Here is a 15,528-nt window from a genome sequence, read left to right on the forward strand (position 1 = left end):
CAAAGAAAGATCCGATGGATGAACATCCAGGCAGTGCTCTCCACTATGGGCACGTAGGACGGGCTATCTACCTTCCTGACGAGCAGGACTGGATATTTACTCGCTCTTTTGCTAGATGTAAGTACTTGAGCCCACTTTCTTCCGAACCAGCTAATATGTTCGCAAGCCCCGTCGATCCAGTATACCGGAGTGACCAAGACGACAATCCCATCGCCGTTTCCCCCAGCCAAAGCTCAACCAATACCCAGAGTAGCACCGAAGAACCCCAGGAAACTGATCACGACCGCCTATCCCGATTTATCGGCATCATGGTCCTCCATTCGCGCTGAACCTTTGTCAAAAACCGTTACGACTATAACCGAGAAATATGACCCGGAGATCTCTGAGCTTTTCGATATCGGTTATGCGGTGGATCAAAGGCGTCATGACAAGAGACTACGCTCAGTCCCGATCGCGGTGGCTGTTACCGGAGCATCTCGTAATATAATCTCATTACGAACACTGGAAGAGGAAATTTTGGAGTTGACTTCTCCACAGAAGTTAGCATTTCGTGCTCCGTCAATCAGTGACGTTGAAATGTCTGAATGGTCCAACTGTGGCGCGCCGGTACGTCAAGTACGCTTTGCACGTCCCTTGGAGGAGAAGCCCGTCTTCATGGCGGCTCGTCTCCAGACAAAGACTACAATATTCCGACCTCTTTACCAGTGGGATCCTGTGCCTATGCACTTCCCGGAAGATACCATACTGGGATCCTCCAAGCCGTTGAAAAATTCTCGGCTGGGTGCGAATCCAATCGCGGAGGTATCTGTGTCGCGAACTGGTGGCTTCTCACATGCCGACGTGACCTTCAACCCCTGGTATCAGAGACAGTTCGCCATTGTAGATATCAGAGGCAAGTGGAGTGTCTGGGAGATCACCGGCAGGCAGCGTCTCCAGCAGTCCACTTGGGCTGTCGAGCTCGTTAAATCGGGCTCGTTGCCCTTGCGGGATTACAAACGTAAACATAGTTGTCCTCGGCTTGATGGCTGGGCATCTGTCGAGTGGGTCCATAATGTTGGATCGATAGTTGTCTCCAATCGTCACAGTGTCATAATCTATGCCTTCACCGACAACCAGATTCCACCACGCACGGTTGAGCTGGGAATGACAAAGCAGTCTGAATGGGTTCTCGCCGTCCAAAGAAACCCGCGCAAGCCATCGCAGTTCTTCGTCCTGACGACAACTCGAATATTGTGGTTTGATGTCGGAGCCCTCCCTGGCGACGATGATACGAGCCTTTCTATATACCCCCAAGTATCCTGGAGGCACTTCCGAGATCCCGAAGACACGACCCTGCGAATTAGCGACATAGTCGTATACCAAGGTATGTCCCAGCGCGATTGGAAGAGAACTTCAAATACTAAATTACTGTCTAGATGTGTATCTCGTTCTGTATTCGCAGATCAATCGATTGGTACAAGCATTCCCATGTCCCTTTATATCCGACGAAGAGACCGAGTCTATATCTGTGCCCGAGCCGGTGGTGCTAGATGCGCCCCTGTTGGCAGATATACCGCCAACTAAACGCGACTCCGTGGTGCGATTCTCCAGATTCGTATTTAGAGAGATTGCGCACTCTGTCAGCTCACTCGGTCGGAATTTCTATAACGCCCACTTGCCATTGATCAAGCTTTTCTGGATGGATTCTGATTTTGCCGTTCACGAATCTACTTTCAAGGGCCCGCGTGGCGATCCGGACGAGCCGGACTTGTTTCGTGAAAGTAGTGTCTTGCGGTTGAGAAGGCGTTATGCTCCGACATCATACATCAGACCCACCGATGACTTTATCGTGGATGATTTGGACGAATCCGCGACAAAGCGAACGATTGTTCGTCGTTGCAAGCCCGAAACAGGCCGCCCCAATACGAAGTCGGACTTGCAATGGACCTTGGATTTATCGGGCGTTTACAGAATAGCGACAGGGAATATGAAAATTCGTCGGAAAAAGCAAAAGAAGAGACCAAGGCCCAAACCAAGGACACTTGGTGGGTTAACGGCAATTCTACAAGGCGAAATGGAGAATGGATCGAAGCGACCTCCAGGTAGGAGCATTGTTGAATTGACCGGCAAGAGAGTTTTGGCAGAGGGCCTCGATGAAAGTGCAGAGGATCTGAAACGACTCATGTCAGCACTCGTGCCTGAGCACCCGGACCCCGACGCTCATTGTCGGTATATGCTTCTACCAATCCCATCCCGCAGGGGTTATGGCATGCCAGCCAAACTGTCAGGCGAAGCAGACAGGGATCTTCTAAATACCTATGATCGGATGGTCGATGATTGGATGTCTACCCTGCCTCGCGTCATCCCCGTGCAGACACGACTCATGAAGGAGAAACTCATTCGGGGAGTTGCTGCCGATCTCATCCTTTCACGCCTAATCAAAATCTCTACCTCATTGGATAGCATCATACTATCCAAGCCCGCGGATCCCGTCGAGGACCGAGCGAATGAGAAGGCAAATGAGAAGGCCGCGGCACAGAACAAATTCCTGCAATCGAGCTACTTCGCACTATTATCATCACAGATCCCTTCAAGCCAGTCATCAATAGCCAAAAGCCGAGCCTCTGGATCCAGACGGGACCCGATACCAGTCCAGCAATCCAAGTACACCGCAGTCCCAGTCCTCGGTGGCCTCTCGGCATTCATCAAATTCAAAACCCCACGTCCAACAACACGGAAAGTGGCAAACCTCCTCTCACACTGGCCGGTGGGAACCAATCCCCAACACTATGTGTGGGAGGGAGCCGAAGACGAGGAGACGCGGAATTCAAAGGCGCGCACATCCAAGAACAGACGGAAGAAGCGCTCACAGACTCGTGACCAATCCCTCCCTTCGACTCCGGCAGTCCCTATGGTCCGAACATGGGGCAGTCAGCCACTTGCACCTCCCCGACTCAACATCAGTAGTAGTCAGCCTATGGATGGTATGTCGATGACCCAGATGGAGCGGGGAGCTTTTGGTGCCCGCGCACTCAAGAAGCCGAAAAAGAAGAAAAAAGAGAAGCTGGATTTTAGAAATGGCTTTTTATATATCAAATAATTCAATCATTCATATACTACTACTCTATTCGCCCTGCTATAGGTGCCATCCACCAATCGCAAATATGGCTCATTTCTCAAATGAATGACAAATCGAGAATATCAGAACATATGTATTATATGTAGAATAGTAAATATATAATCCTCCCTTTTCTCTGTCGACTACGGAGTATTTCGTCCTTTGTTTTTTTTTATATATATCTGAAACAAACCACCTGGGCAGTCCACACTGGTTATTCCCCGCCAAGCATCTTCTCTTCTTCCAACACCCCGCACCCACCAAATTCCCACCATGTCTGACCACCAGTACAAGTTCAATGTGACTATGACCTGCGGTGGATGCTCCGGTGCCGTAGAGCGTGTCCTCAAGAAGCTGGAAGGTAAGCACCGCGTGGCTGGTTTCATCGCTTTTTGATCCTAACACGCTGGTCTTTAGGCGTCAAGACCTTCGACGTCAGCCTCGAGACCCAGACGGTCAATGTCACCACCGAACCCACTCTTTCCTACGTTGATGTGCTGGAGAAGATCAAGAAGACCGGCAAGGCTGTGAACAGTGGAGAGGCGGATGGGGAGAGCAAGGAGGTTTAGATCCTCTTCATGCTCACTGTGTTCCCGGTCTTATATACCCCCTTTTATTCTTGCATGAGGGAAGTCAAAACTCAGCTTGCTTAAGCTCGAGGAACTCAGGCCCAAGACTAGACTGGACAGGCAGTGCTAGGCAGAACATACCAACAGCATGCATTCCAACTTTGGAAGGTTCTAAGGTTGATCTGGAATTCCCATGAATAATAAATGACCTGATATGAAATAGATATAAATGGCGGGAACTGCAGTTCCCGATTCAAATTGGTACTGTGACCCATGAGAGAGGTTCTAAGAATATGCACAAGGGTATCATGGACAATGCAATGCGAATACAAAAAACTCGAAACAAAAGGGGGGGTGTGGTAGAAGGTAGAATTAATTAATCAACAATGACAACATGTCTTCCATCAAGGAGGGAATAGTAGGGTGGGCGTGGTTCAACTCTTTGAACGTAGACTGGGCGATCTTGCTCCATAGTCTGGGATGAGGGAGGGTAATTGTAGGATGGTCTGTGTCTGCGTTAGTGGAGGAGCTTCCCAAGGGATAGGGGAAAGTTGTGTTGTTGAACTGGTCGATTTCCCCAATGAAGGCTTACCGCGAGGAGTTAAACCCGCCACTGGCTGGTCTTTCACGAGGGACCGGAGGGAGGGACACGTGAGGCTGGATCTTTCCCACAGGGTCTGAAAAGGTGCGAAGGTGGTCATGGGAAGGAGCCACTCGTCCTATGGGCAAGGGCCTGTGTTGATCTGAGGAAACCTGGGTCTGAGACAGATTCTTTGTGCCAAGGTAGTCAAGGTCTCGAGTCCGGGCGGACTGAGAAGATTCTCCAATGGGCTTGGCCGCTGGATCTGCGCGCCTGGAGACGTATTCAAATGGAGGGGGCTCACGGTGGTCAACATGCCGGACGAAGTCCTCGGCATACAGGTTCCTGTCTGGGTGGACGTTCTCTGATAAAGGGCGGCCACCGTCAATGCGGGTGCGCCGAATGACCCGCGGCTCTTTCGGAACACAATCCGAACGGAAACTACGATCACCATGATAGAGATGCCACGGTCCAGAGTCGGAAACGGCCGGGGCCGCTCTGAAATTGCGATCCCCTTCCGAGGCAATGATACTGGTACCGGAAAGCCCAACCTGAGACTGAGGCTCGTGTGGTCCACTGATAGGCTGTCGACCCAAGACTGACCTTGTTTCCGGGCCATGTTGTGCGCTGGAATAAGAAAACGCATTGGGGTTCCTCTCCCGCTGGTGTCCTACAACAGGGGGCGGTACCACTGGCAGATAGTCCCGGCGGAAATGAGGCTGATCCTGGGCTCGGTGGTCTGGCACAAGCTCAACCGGACGGTAAGAGGGTGGTCCGAATCCATCGGAAACGGGAAGTCCTATAGGCCTTGCACTCCACGGGTCTGGGCGGGACTCGGTTCGAGAACCTTCACGGCATGCCAGACGCCTTCTTTTGCTCGCTTGTCCGCTGTCACCTTCCTTTTCAATGACATCGGGGTGATGCATCATCTCTCCTTGAGGACGCCCTGGCGTGACAGACCGGAGGGACATTTTGTTGGTCATATGTACCAAGGGATTCGCACCATCAGTTCGCCGGCTTTCTGGTGGCCGGGGATTTTCAATCGAGGGCAAGATAGAATCCTGTGTGTTTGAGCCTAGTCTGAGAAGAGGGGAATTGCCGGAGTCAGGGCGGCGTCCCACTGGGGTCAATTTCTGACGGTTGTCCTTTGGTCCGCTCACGAACACAGGTGCATTGGTCCGGTCCGACTGAGGAGGCAGTCTTTCTTGTCGAAATCTGGGCTCCATCCTGGAGGGAGGAACATCCTGCGAGTGGCTCATGTTCACATTTCTAGGCCCAGAGAGTTCTTCTAGGATTTGCAACTCGGGCGATTCCTGATTAGTTAGTCCAGTTGGCCTGGCGTTCAGTTCATGGGCTGAGTATTTTTGTTGGACATCCGAGTGAAGATAGTTCTCCTGGACACCTACATGTCTCTTAGCCACCTGTCGGTCCATTAGTGGAATAGCGGGCACTCGATGTGCCTGGTTATCATTACTGGCTGAGCCCGGAGCGACTCGCCGATGAACCTCGGCGTACTGCTTGGGAACTATATCCTGGCGCCTAGGAGAGGGCACTTCCTGGGCAGTAATGCGCTGCTCGGCATATCGTGGGCTTTGCTTTTCAGCCGGCGCACCGGAAAATCTGGCCTGTTGAGTACCCTGTATACCCTCTCTATATTCCTTGACAGCGCGGGTCCATGCTTTGTACCTGTTAAATCCTCGACGGTTGATGGTATCTGTGGCTGGGGCTCTTGTGACAAATCGGAACCCAGGCGGCGCTTCCTCAGATAGCTCCCGTGCGAGATCCCGACCAAGAGGATTGGTATTGTTGATAGGCTGGCTCCGAATCTCATGGGCCTGAGTATCGCTTGGAAGTATTTCCACACTGGTGTTCTGGTGACCTGCTAAATCGGCCGTCTCTTCTTCTGATTCACTGTCTTCGTCGTCTGAGATAACGATCACCTCGCGGAAAACATCTTCCAGAACTGTTTGGCCATTCTCATCATCCCCTCGCCACTCAATGACTTTTGCTAGTGTCGTGTGTTCAACAACCCCTCTAGCTTCATGGAATGAAGTGGTTTTCAGGAGGCGATCGTAGTCAGTGTAGACATGTCGAACGTGAGCAACCACGGCAAGTTGGACTCTGCGAGCCAAAGGCAATTCGGTGGCCGTCCCAACCTTGTTCTGGCCCTTTTTTGTATATCAGGTTTTCCACATCCTCATTTCTCAGATCAAGATTGGGTATATACGTACCTTTTGAAAAGCGGTCTTGATAATTTGATTCAAATCTTTGTCTGGTATGTTCGGAAAGAGATCCTTTAAGGCATCCCGTGCTTCTGTGTTGAGGGTTATTTGAGAAATTTCAGAATCAGCCCGCTTTGAATTCTCTATCCTGTCCGTGGGAAAGGTACTAGGCACTGTTTTACCAGTGCTTGTGAGGTAGAACCCTAGCTCTGAGCAAACAGCTGCCACCACGGTGCTTGGAAAATGATATCCTATCCGATGAACATGCTGAGACAGGTTATGATGGCGATGATGTGGGGTAGTCTAGGAAAAAAAAAAATAAGCAGGGTTGGCCATGAGCAACCAGATGGGGTTCTCACCGATACTGCATGGATCTGGAGACCCTCGGCTCGACACCGCTCCTTACACGTTGTAGTGAGTTGCGGATTTCCTGCAGGAATGAAGGTGTAACCACTTGGTGCTTGCGCCTCAAAACAGATCTGCACATTTTTGTTAATCATTTGGTGACGGTGAAGCAGCGAATATACATACCACACTCCGAAGCTTCTTCTTTTCTTGGGTGACAGATTCCATAATGACTTTGTGTCTTCTTGCTCTTCTTTGGACAGCCCGGCCGGCGCCATGCCTGGCCGAGGCCGAGGCAGCCCTCCTTGTGACACGGGCCATACTTCTGGTTCAGCTTATGGCAGAACCTCGTGAAGATGAGGCTTTCAACACATTCTTCCCGATATGTACCAGACGTGTGATGTGAACCGGTAGATGGTACCTGTCTCTTCGTTTGGTTCAGGACGAAGGGCGTGCTGGGAAAGTGAGCAAGGTCACGTCTTATGCACTGCGACAACGAAGTAAAGGCACCCCGCGGTCGCCCGAAACAGAAATAAGGCCTTTAATGTGAGGCCTTCGGGTCAACCTTGAATAAGAACAAGGAGCGAGTAGCAAGGAGCAAACAGAAAAGAAAAAACGAGAATATTAGCGGGAGGAAAGATGGAGAGAGAGGAAAAGAGAGAGAGAGAGAGCCAGAGAGCCAGAGGGATTGATAAGATTGCTATTGCGGCCCAAATCACCTCTCCCGATCGGGCTAGTCCTGCCTGAGGCCTTTCCCCAACTTTGACCGTCTTTTACTCTTCTCTCCAACGTTTTGCACTTAACACTTCAGATCTCCATTGATTCCGTCTGTTTTACGTCTCATTGCACATCTGCAGATTCGTTGGCTCGGACTTGTCCAATAGATCGGATATGAACGCTGCAATCCAGTCCATGAAGGTGGATCAACGAGCTATGATCCACGCATACCGTCACCTCTACCGACAGGGGTTGAAAGCAATTCAGTATTCGACACCGGGTCGCCATATTCTTCTAAAATCCTTGCGAAACTCCTATCGTTCCTTCCCTTCCGAACAATTTGATCCTGCCAAAATCACCAACACCCTTCGTTTTCTCGAACGAGCTACAGAGGTCGCGGGCATGGAACACAAGATTTTGAAGAACCTTCTGCTAGCTAGATATTGGGAGCAAGGTCACCTTGCGAGAGAGCCCCGCGTGTGAGTGTCCACCGGCAGAAGTGGAGAAGAAAACCGCTGACTTGGCCTCAGTCCACGATCCCTGGGACTCGGTCATGTAGAGAACCAGTTGCGGACAAGCGTCTTTGACCATTACAACTTGACACTTGACCGTTTGAATGAGAGTCTAGGGACATGTCTCAGATGATTCGAACTCCGCGGTTCTCGACTTTCCCTCGGTGCTGATCCGACCCGCTACGCCTGATCGTGCGTCCGTTAGGCCTCAGTGCTTCCCTTGGGCATGAATCCACATCGACGCGAGGCAGCTCGCCCAAAAAGGGGATTGCACATACCGGGTATTGCCGTGATCAGAACACCGGTAAATATCTCAATCGCCTCAGGATTCCGTAGGACACGATGACCCGTCCTGCCTCTAGATCAGCATCGTGCGTTGTATTTCTGGACAATCTTATGGCATACAACACATTATGTCAATGGCACTCTATATGCCTTGGCATTAAGTACACCGTTGTAGAGCTAATCTTCGTCTCTAGGCTTTGAGACTCATTGGTAGATAGTATGCTGAGTGTAATGGCACTGCAGGAAGACAGCATTGATGAGAGACTACGTGCAAGAATACTTTGAATAAAATTCTAAATCAAATGATAGTCCATCCTCTTTCCGAATGTTTCTTGACTTTCGAGTCCAACCGAGTCCAACTAAAAATCGTGCACTCTCAGGCTCCAGTCCCAGCCCTGAGCATGTGACGATGATTCAGCATCGGAGGCGGTGCCCGTGGACGTCACATGTCACGATGCCTGCTGTTTCAGCTCCAAGTTTGGGTTTGATTTTGCTTGATTCCGAGCATCTAAAGTGATTTAGTGAGATGCTGGTTTACGGCCCTTCATGAGTGGTTTCATTTCCTCACTGCTGATCCAAATTGGAATACGTTCCCCCTACCACCCCAGCCGAGCAAACAACCGAATGACGACCAGGCTAAATTCCACCTGAACGAGCCGACAAACCCCTCTTGCAATAGTGAAGACCATAAATTTGGTCCTCAACTGGATCAAGATCACGGACAGAAATCGAACTGCGGAGATGCGGGTGCGGGGTCCCTGCATAGCCCTCCTTTCTTCACAACCCTACCGAAAGAGATGGATGGCCGAAACTTGCAAGCGGAGGGCACTCGATCAGTGACCCACAACACGTCGGGATCCATCCAAAACATAGCTGCGACCACAGACGGCTCATTTGATTCCACATATGAAATAGACGTCACCGCGCAGCCGGACGGTTCAGGGAATCCACAAGATTCACACCCCAGCGAGGTGCCAAACTTGCCCAGTGAGCCACAATATGCAGCTTCAGGAATAGCCATCGGGGAGCCTCGGCGATCTTTAGACAATGCCTTGGATCCGGAAGGGCTGACACAGTCTTCGCTTCCGGCAGATGATGGGATGGGAGTTCTAAGAAGCAAGATCATCGCAATTAGGGAGTTGGGCCTGACCAATGTTGAAAAGGCGCGAATGGTTCACGGCCTGATGACAGAAGGTTACAACTCATCCCGTGAGCTCCCAAGCACATCCAGTCCACCGAGCCAGAAACTGCCAACAAGCCCGAGGACTTCCCGGGCCGAGGTGATCAATACTTCTAGACCGGGCTCACCATACACCGAATCAGTGCCTCTATATGACAGCACCTTCAATCTCACAACTGAAGATATGCAGCCCACTTTCGTACCCAAGGCAGAAACAGAACCACCGGAACTTGAAACTGGGGATGAAGACTGTGACACAGAAGAACAAGAAGAGACTATTCTTGGATGTGTGCATTACCAGCGCAACGTAAAACTTGAGTGCTACACTTGCAAAAAATGGTATACCTGCCGCTTTTGCCATGACGAAGTGGAAGACCACATTCTCGTTCGCCGAGACACCGAGCACATGCTCTGTATGCTATGCGGGCATGCACAGCCTGCAGCGCAGAACTGCAGACGGTGCAACGAGCAAACTGCACAGTATTATTGCGAGATTTGCAAGCTCTGGGATAATGACAGCAAAAAGAGCATATATCATTGCAGCGACTGCGGTATATGTCGAATTGGGCAGGGATTGGGGAAGGATTTCTTCCATTGCCAAGTAAGAGCTCCAACATAGGTTAGATGATGCTGATACTGACAACATTATAGACATGCTCTGTTTGTCTTCCTATGTGCATCGAGAACACCCATCGTTGCATTGAACGGTCCACCCAGTGTGACTGTCCCATATGTGGTGACTACATGTTCACTTCTCCAGAAACCGTCGTTGTCATGCGATGTGGCCACAGCATACACCACAAGTGTCTCTCGGAGTACTCTAAAAGTTCGTTCCGTTGTCCCCTTTGTAGCAAGACCATCACCAATATGGAGTCGACATTCCGAAACCTGGATCGCACCATCGAGAGCCAGCCTATGCCCGAGGAGTTCAAGGATACCAAAGGCCTTATTTATTGCAATGACTGCGGTTCGAAGTCAGTTGTCAAGTATCACTGGCTCGGCTTAAGATGCGATTTGTATGTACTCTTCGGGGAGAAAAGGGCGATCAACACCTGCTAATAGCATCTAGATGTGAGTCGTACAATACGGCCCAACTTCGCATCTTGCACGGAGACATGTCTGCTCAGCCTGATGAGGACTCCGGGGAAGACCTCCTTCCTCGGCCTCGATCGTCTTCAGTCATTGAGAACGATGACTCGATGTCATCTTCCCTGGCAGCATTGAATGTCAATAACATATCGGTTCCTCGTTCACGACTCAGTGTTCCTATGTCGCCTGAACCCGTTAGGCGATTCTCATCCTATAACATCACACGAGGCCGTGCTGTCTCGCCCGTCGTCAGCAATTACTTTGGACTGCCGACTGAGCGTGAATCAGAGAAGCCTTCATCGATGCCCTTCTTTGGAGGTCCATCTCGTGGCGAGAATGAGGATTACGGTGCATTAAATTTCTTGAGCAAGAAGCTTACATACCGATATGGACTGTTTGGCGGTGAGACTAAATCAGTTGAAAAAGTATTGGAAACTGGGGATGAAGAAGACGAAGACGGAGAGTCCTCCGACTCGGCTGAATCGGATGGTTCTCATGGTACTGAGGACGACGAAGAGGAAGAGGAAGATCAAGATCACATCCAGATTTTTGGCCATCAATGAAGCCGATGCAGACGTTTACGCATGAACTCAGATGGCTGGTGGTGGGTTGATTTATCGTCCTGGGAAATGTGACCCAGCAGCTCTATCTATTCTTGCCTCGTCAATTATCCCCGGTCAAGCCGTGCACCGAGAAATGAACACTGTTCAACTTGAACACAGTTCTACCCCGTTAATGGGGTTCGATTTCAGAAGCATCTCTAACCCGGTACCCATCGGGTTGATAAAACCATTCTGTACTAAGGCGATAGCTCCGTCACTCTGTGTACCTTTACACATGGGGTGACTACAAAGATGCCTTTGGTCTGATGATTCATCATTCGACACAGTCAACCAAGCGAAGGCCAACTCAACGCATTGCGGGGATGTTGGTCTTACATACATCAAGCAGCCGGTTTCGCTGCAGCATGGCGTTCACTTCTTTTTTGGGTTTCAAAGCACACTGGTGTCATGACGCAACGATAGCAATTTTATTGTCTTACTTGGCTTACAGTAAATTTATTCATTCCAAGGTTGGTCATCTGTAGTACGGCAGTGATTTTAAGCCCCCGAGCTATAAGTAGCCCGGTAGGATCGAAGATGATTTCCACTTGGCTCCAGGGCTTATCGCGTGGCTTACCTCAGCTTCTGCATGCAGCCACGAGATTCCATACCGAAGAGCCCTGGAGATCCCAGGTTGTATTTTGACCATGTTGTTGCCCGGTTTCATCATGGCCGTGCTTTTTAAGCTATTTAGCTATTGAGCTGGTTCATCGCTCCTTTTTCCCTTCCAAGGTTGATCAAATTTCCCATCTTTCCCATCCTGAAACGAGGCACGGATCCCCTCCACACTCAGCCGAGTGATGCGCATGTCTTTTACTCCTTGAATTTCAGCCCTTCTAGATTACTCCTTTATTTTTCTTTAAAAGACTCCGAATCACTCGACTGGGTATCCCATAACATACCCAACAAGTGAATTTCCTGTGAACAACCACACAGCCTCTTCCAATCTCTTATCAGTACTGCCCCGCCGATTCTCCCTTTCTCGCTTTATCAGCTCCGCGTCGCAGTCGCACCCGCGTCAGCCATACTATGATCCGTCGCAACTCCGACATCGAGATCCAGCTCCCGGATGCCGGTCCAACCCCTCTTTCACCCGAATCCGTGAGCGATCTCGACGTGGAGATGCTCTCTGAGGAGGCACTTCCCTTGAGTCTTCCACCTCACATCGCAGCCCGATTCTACCGCAAAAGCAGTAAAGCCCGCCGTTCCTCTGCCGTCTCATCCCGACGAAGCTCAGTGTCCTCCTTGCACTCCCATCATTCCAACACGTCCTCGAATGGCTCGCCAAGTGCGGACCATATTGCTCAACACCTCCGCCGCACGTCCATTTTGGAGAGCCGAAAGGCACGACTCGCTGATCGTGCATTGCATGCGGAGAAAGTGAGGCTGCGAGCCGCTCTGGCTAAAGCAGCTACAAGAAATCTACAATTCGAAGAGAGAGCATTAGCTGCTCAGCAGGCCCGGGAGCGTCTGCTCGCCGATATCACCGCTAAGTGCGAGGATCAGGTCAAACGGGCCAAAAAGAAGGCCGAGGACCAGCGGGAGAAGAAAGCTGCCGAACAAGCTCGTTTGCGTCTGGAAATGGCGGAGAAGCTTGCTGATGCAGAGAAACGGCGCACACTATACCAGCAAACCCATCGCCGCCAGCGTACTAGCAGCTTACCAGCCACCGAGGAAAAGAAGATGTCCCGAGAGGTCACCAAGTCGCTTACGCAGGATGCGGCTGCGCGCAAGATCCAGCGCGTATGGAGAACCCATAATGCGAAGATGACTATGCAGCGGTTCCAGTCGTTGAATCTGTCAGTCGACCGAGTCCGGGACATGACCTTTGAAGAAGTTGGTGCTCTCCTTTCTAACCGCAAGCTGCTCGACACGATGACGGATGTCCTCCGTCTCTGTGGTCTGCAAGATATGGAAGGCGGAGCGATGGGTGAAAGGGGCGCAGTACGCACATTCCTCAGCAGCTATCTCATTGTCACTCACCCAAAAGAAGTTTTGAGCAGCGATGGAGACCAGGAGCAAGATCTGATTGCCAAGGCCAGGGAGCTGCTAGTAGCCTTTGACCAGGTCACGGCGCTGCTATCGTCAGGCTGTTGCTCTCCATCTGTGATCACTGCGGATCTCCAGACTCTGTGTGAATCACACAATGTGTTTTTCTCTGCTTTCCATGCCTGGAAGTCTCACGACTCTAGTGTACTGATTGAGATCATGGTTGCACAGTTTGTCGAATTGGAGTTGATCTGGCAGACGGTCAAAAATGACAAAGCTGGCGGTGCTGCAGAGGACTACAGACTGGGCATCCGACAGAACCAGGTCCTGTTGCTCGCCCGTCTGAAGAGACTTGCGGGACCTGACCGACACATGGAGATGATTCGAGATTCATTGAAGAAGGCCAAGCGGGAGAAGAAGAGGGCTGCCTCCAAGCAAGCTATTCCCCGGTCTGCTGAGACTGCTCCTCCAACCACGGAAGCTACGCAGAGTGTCACATCGCCTCTTAGCGAGTCATTCAACAACATAGATGCCGCAGTGTTCCAGGAGCTGGACAAGCAGCGCACATCCCCCCACGAGAGGTTCACCAGAATCCTCACTCCTCTCCCTGAAAATCGGGAGCTGGTGCATGAACTTCTCATCAACAAAGAGTTCAAAATTGAAGAAGCACCGTACACTGAACCGCGCAGGCAGATTATGAAGCAGATGTGCGACACAATGAGAAGAGGGGTGGAGGCTGGACACGGCACCAACTGGACTGTCGCCATGGCCACAGTGATCCAAGATCGTTTGCTGCGATCGCTCCAACGAGGCAATTCCCTTTACGTGATAATCAGTGAAGTTTTAGACCCAAAACTGGTTCAGGGACAGTGCGAGGCTGGCACATTCTCCTATGATAATTTCTTCGAATTCATGAACAACATATTACCACGCCTATGCGCTCCTTACCGGGACCCGGTGGTCAAGGCATACATTGAGGATACTTCGGGCGATGCTATCGACCGGCTGGCTCGATTGATGAGCATAATTGACCTGTTGTCACTCGACCAGACGAATTTCATGATCCAACTTGCCGCACCCCAGCTCATTGAAGAAGCTCCTGGTTATGAGAAGCGGGCATTCGACCGAGACGTCGCAGATGGGACAATCAGCCTGGGCAAGACCCGACGGTTTTGGCGCATTCATCGCAAGATCATCGTCGATGAGATGAAGAAGCGAGACCCGGAAGGCGTCCAAGGAGAACCACGCCCATCATCAGCACGAGTCTACGCCCAAGGTCTTGCTGACACCGTTCTAAGCAATGCGGTCGTATCCAAGGATTTAGTTCCGGAGACTCTAAACCTCGATCGTCAACGACTCGAACGCCTGCATGCCAAGGCATTCCAAATTGTAGCAACAGCTTCCATCCTGTTAACAGCGAAGAACCTGCTCAAGCGAGATGCACGGTCTCAATGGAAACCTGAAGCAGACCGGATCCTGTCTCTGGACTTCAACGAGATCAGCGCAGAGCGAGTGCAGTCTATTCTCGAGGCGACGCATCCGATGCCACCCGCTGCGAGCGCCCAACTGACGGCTACGATCAAGCGAGTCCTCGGGCCCGTCGCCACGGCATGTCTCGCAGCCGCTCCACAGCTTGCGGTGGTGACTTCGGAGACCTCTGTCTCAGACGCGTCCGTCTCCTCGACAGGCTTGCCCGGAACCACGACCTCCGCGCCTAGCTTCTCGGACCCAGTGACGAAACTCATTCTCTCCCGCCTTCGCAGCCACGTCCTATCGCGTCTCAGCGCATCAAGTGCCTCTGAACGGGTGCGGGCTACCACCACAGCCAGTCAGAATCTAGCTGGAGCCGGTATGCCGGAGTTTGTTAACGAGGTTGGGAAATTGGTGGAAGAGTTAGAGAAGGTCCGGGAGGTGGATTGGCTCTGCCATGGGGCGATATATGAGGGCTTATACGAAGAAGGCGTTCCAGCACAGTGAAGGCGTTTTAGAGGGGCATATATAATGTTGTCTTTTTTTTGTTTTATTCTTTTGTTCTTCCATTTTTGGACTGGAGGTTGGACTTTGGACTGGGCAGATTGGCAGGGTATACGACTAGTGTCTAGGATTTTGTATGGAGTAATGAGGCCTTTTGACTTCTATACTATATAATCCATGGATATATATGTAGATTATCGAAATGTTGAATATATAAACTCCAATATAACCTGGAAGTCGTCCCTATATCACCATATATCCTCCCTATCTAATCAGCAACCCCCACACCAAAAATCCAACCTCACCACTCTATCCCTCCGTTCCCTTTCCTCTACAATACCTCCAATCCCTTCAATTCTCAACGGGA

At 51.0% G+C, this 15,528-nt stretch overlaps 5 protein-coding genes across 5 annotated transcripts; 4 read left to right on the forward strand and 1 right to left on the reverse strand.

Annotated features, from left to right (window-relative positions):
* Window positions 1-14: 14 nt before the first annotated feature.
* Window positions 15-3,079, forward strand: N7519_000141 (uncharacterized protein; the record flags this gene model as incomplete). The annotated part of the gene is made up of 3 exons (XM_057286920.1): window positions 15-117; window positions 167-1,363; window positions 1,416-3,079. 3 exons carry the CDS (start codon window positions 15-17, stop codon window positions 3,077-3,079), a joined length of 2,964 nt encoding a protein of 987 aa, XP_057153003.1.
* Window positions 3,080-3,370: 291 nt separating this feature from the next.
* On the forward strand, window positions 3,371-3,666 carry N7519_000142 (copper metallochaperone ATX1; the record flags this gene model as incomplete). The annotated part of the gene is made up of 2 exons (XM_057286921.1): window positions 3,371-3,458; window positions 3,515-3,666. 2 exons carry the CDS (start codon window positions 3,371-3,373, stop codon window positions 3,664-3,666), a joined length of 240 nt encoding a protein of 79 aa, XP_057153004.1.
* Window positions 3,667-4,042: 376 nt separating this feature from the next.
* N7519_000143 (DUF2293 domain-containing protein) lies at window positions 4,043-7,134 on the reverse strand (the record flags this gene model as incomplete). Its single annotated transcript, XM_057286922.1, has 5 exons — window positions 4,043-4,172; window positions 4,259-6,414; window positions 6,478-6,771; window positions 6,828-6,947; window positions 7,000-7,134. 5 exons carry the CDS (start codon window positions 7,132-7,134, stop codon window positions 4,043-4,045), a joined length of 2,835 nt encoding a protein of 944 aa, XP_057153005.1.
* Window positions 7,135-7,704: 570 nt separating this feature from the next.
* Window positions 7,705-11,159, forward strand: N7519_000144 (RING finger and CHY zinc finger domain-containing protein; the record flags this gene model as incomplete). Its single annotated transcript, XM_057286923.1, has 5 exons — window positions 7,705-8,009; window positions 8,061-8,109; window positions 8,936-10,108; window positions 10,159-10,523; window positions 10,577-11,159. The coding sequence occupies 5 exons, from the start codon at window positions 7,705-7,707 to the stop codon at window positions 11,157-11,159; spliced, it is 2,475 nt and encodes an 824-aa protein (XP_057153006.1).
* Window positions 11,160-12,227: 1,068 nt separating this feature from the next.
* On the forward strand, window positions 12,228-15,164 carry N7519_000145 (IQ calmodulin-binding motif domain protein; the record flags this gene model as incomplete). The annotated part of the gene is made up of 1 exon (XM_057286924.1): window positions 12,228-15,164. One exon carries the CDS (start codon window positions 12,228-12,230, stop codon window positions 15,162-15,164), a length of 2,937 nt encoding a protein of 978 aa, XP_057153007.1.
* Window positions 15,165-15,528: the final 364 nt, after the last annotated feature.

This window comes from Penicillium mononematosum (genome assembly GCF_028829835.1).
Source record: "Penicillium mononematosum strain IBT 11891 chromosome Unknown utg000001l:1.0-4488741.0:1.0-4491989.0, whole genome shotgun sequence".
In the NCBI taxonomy this organism is placed as follows: Eukaryota; Fungi; Ascomycota; class Eurotiomycetes; order Eurotiales; family Aspergillaceae; genus Penicillium; species Penicillium mononematosum.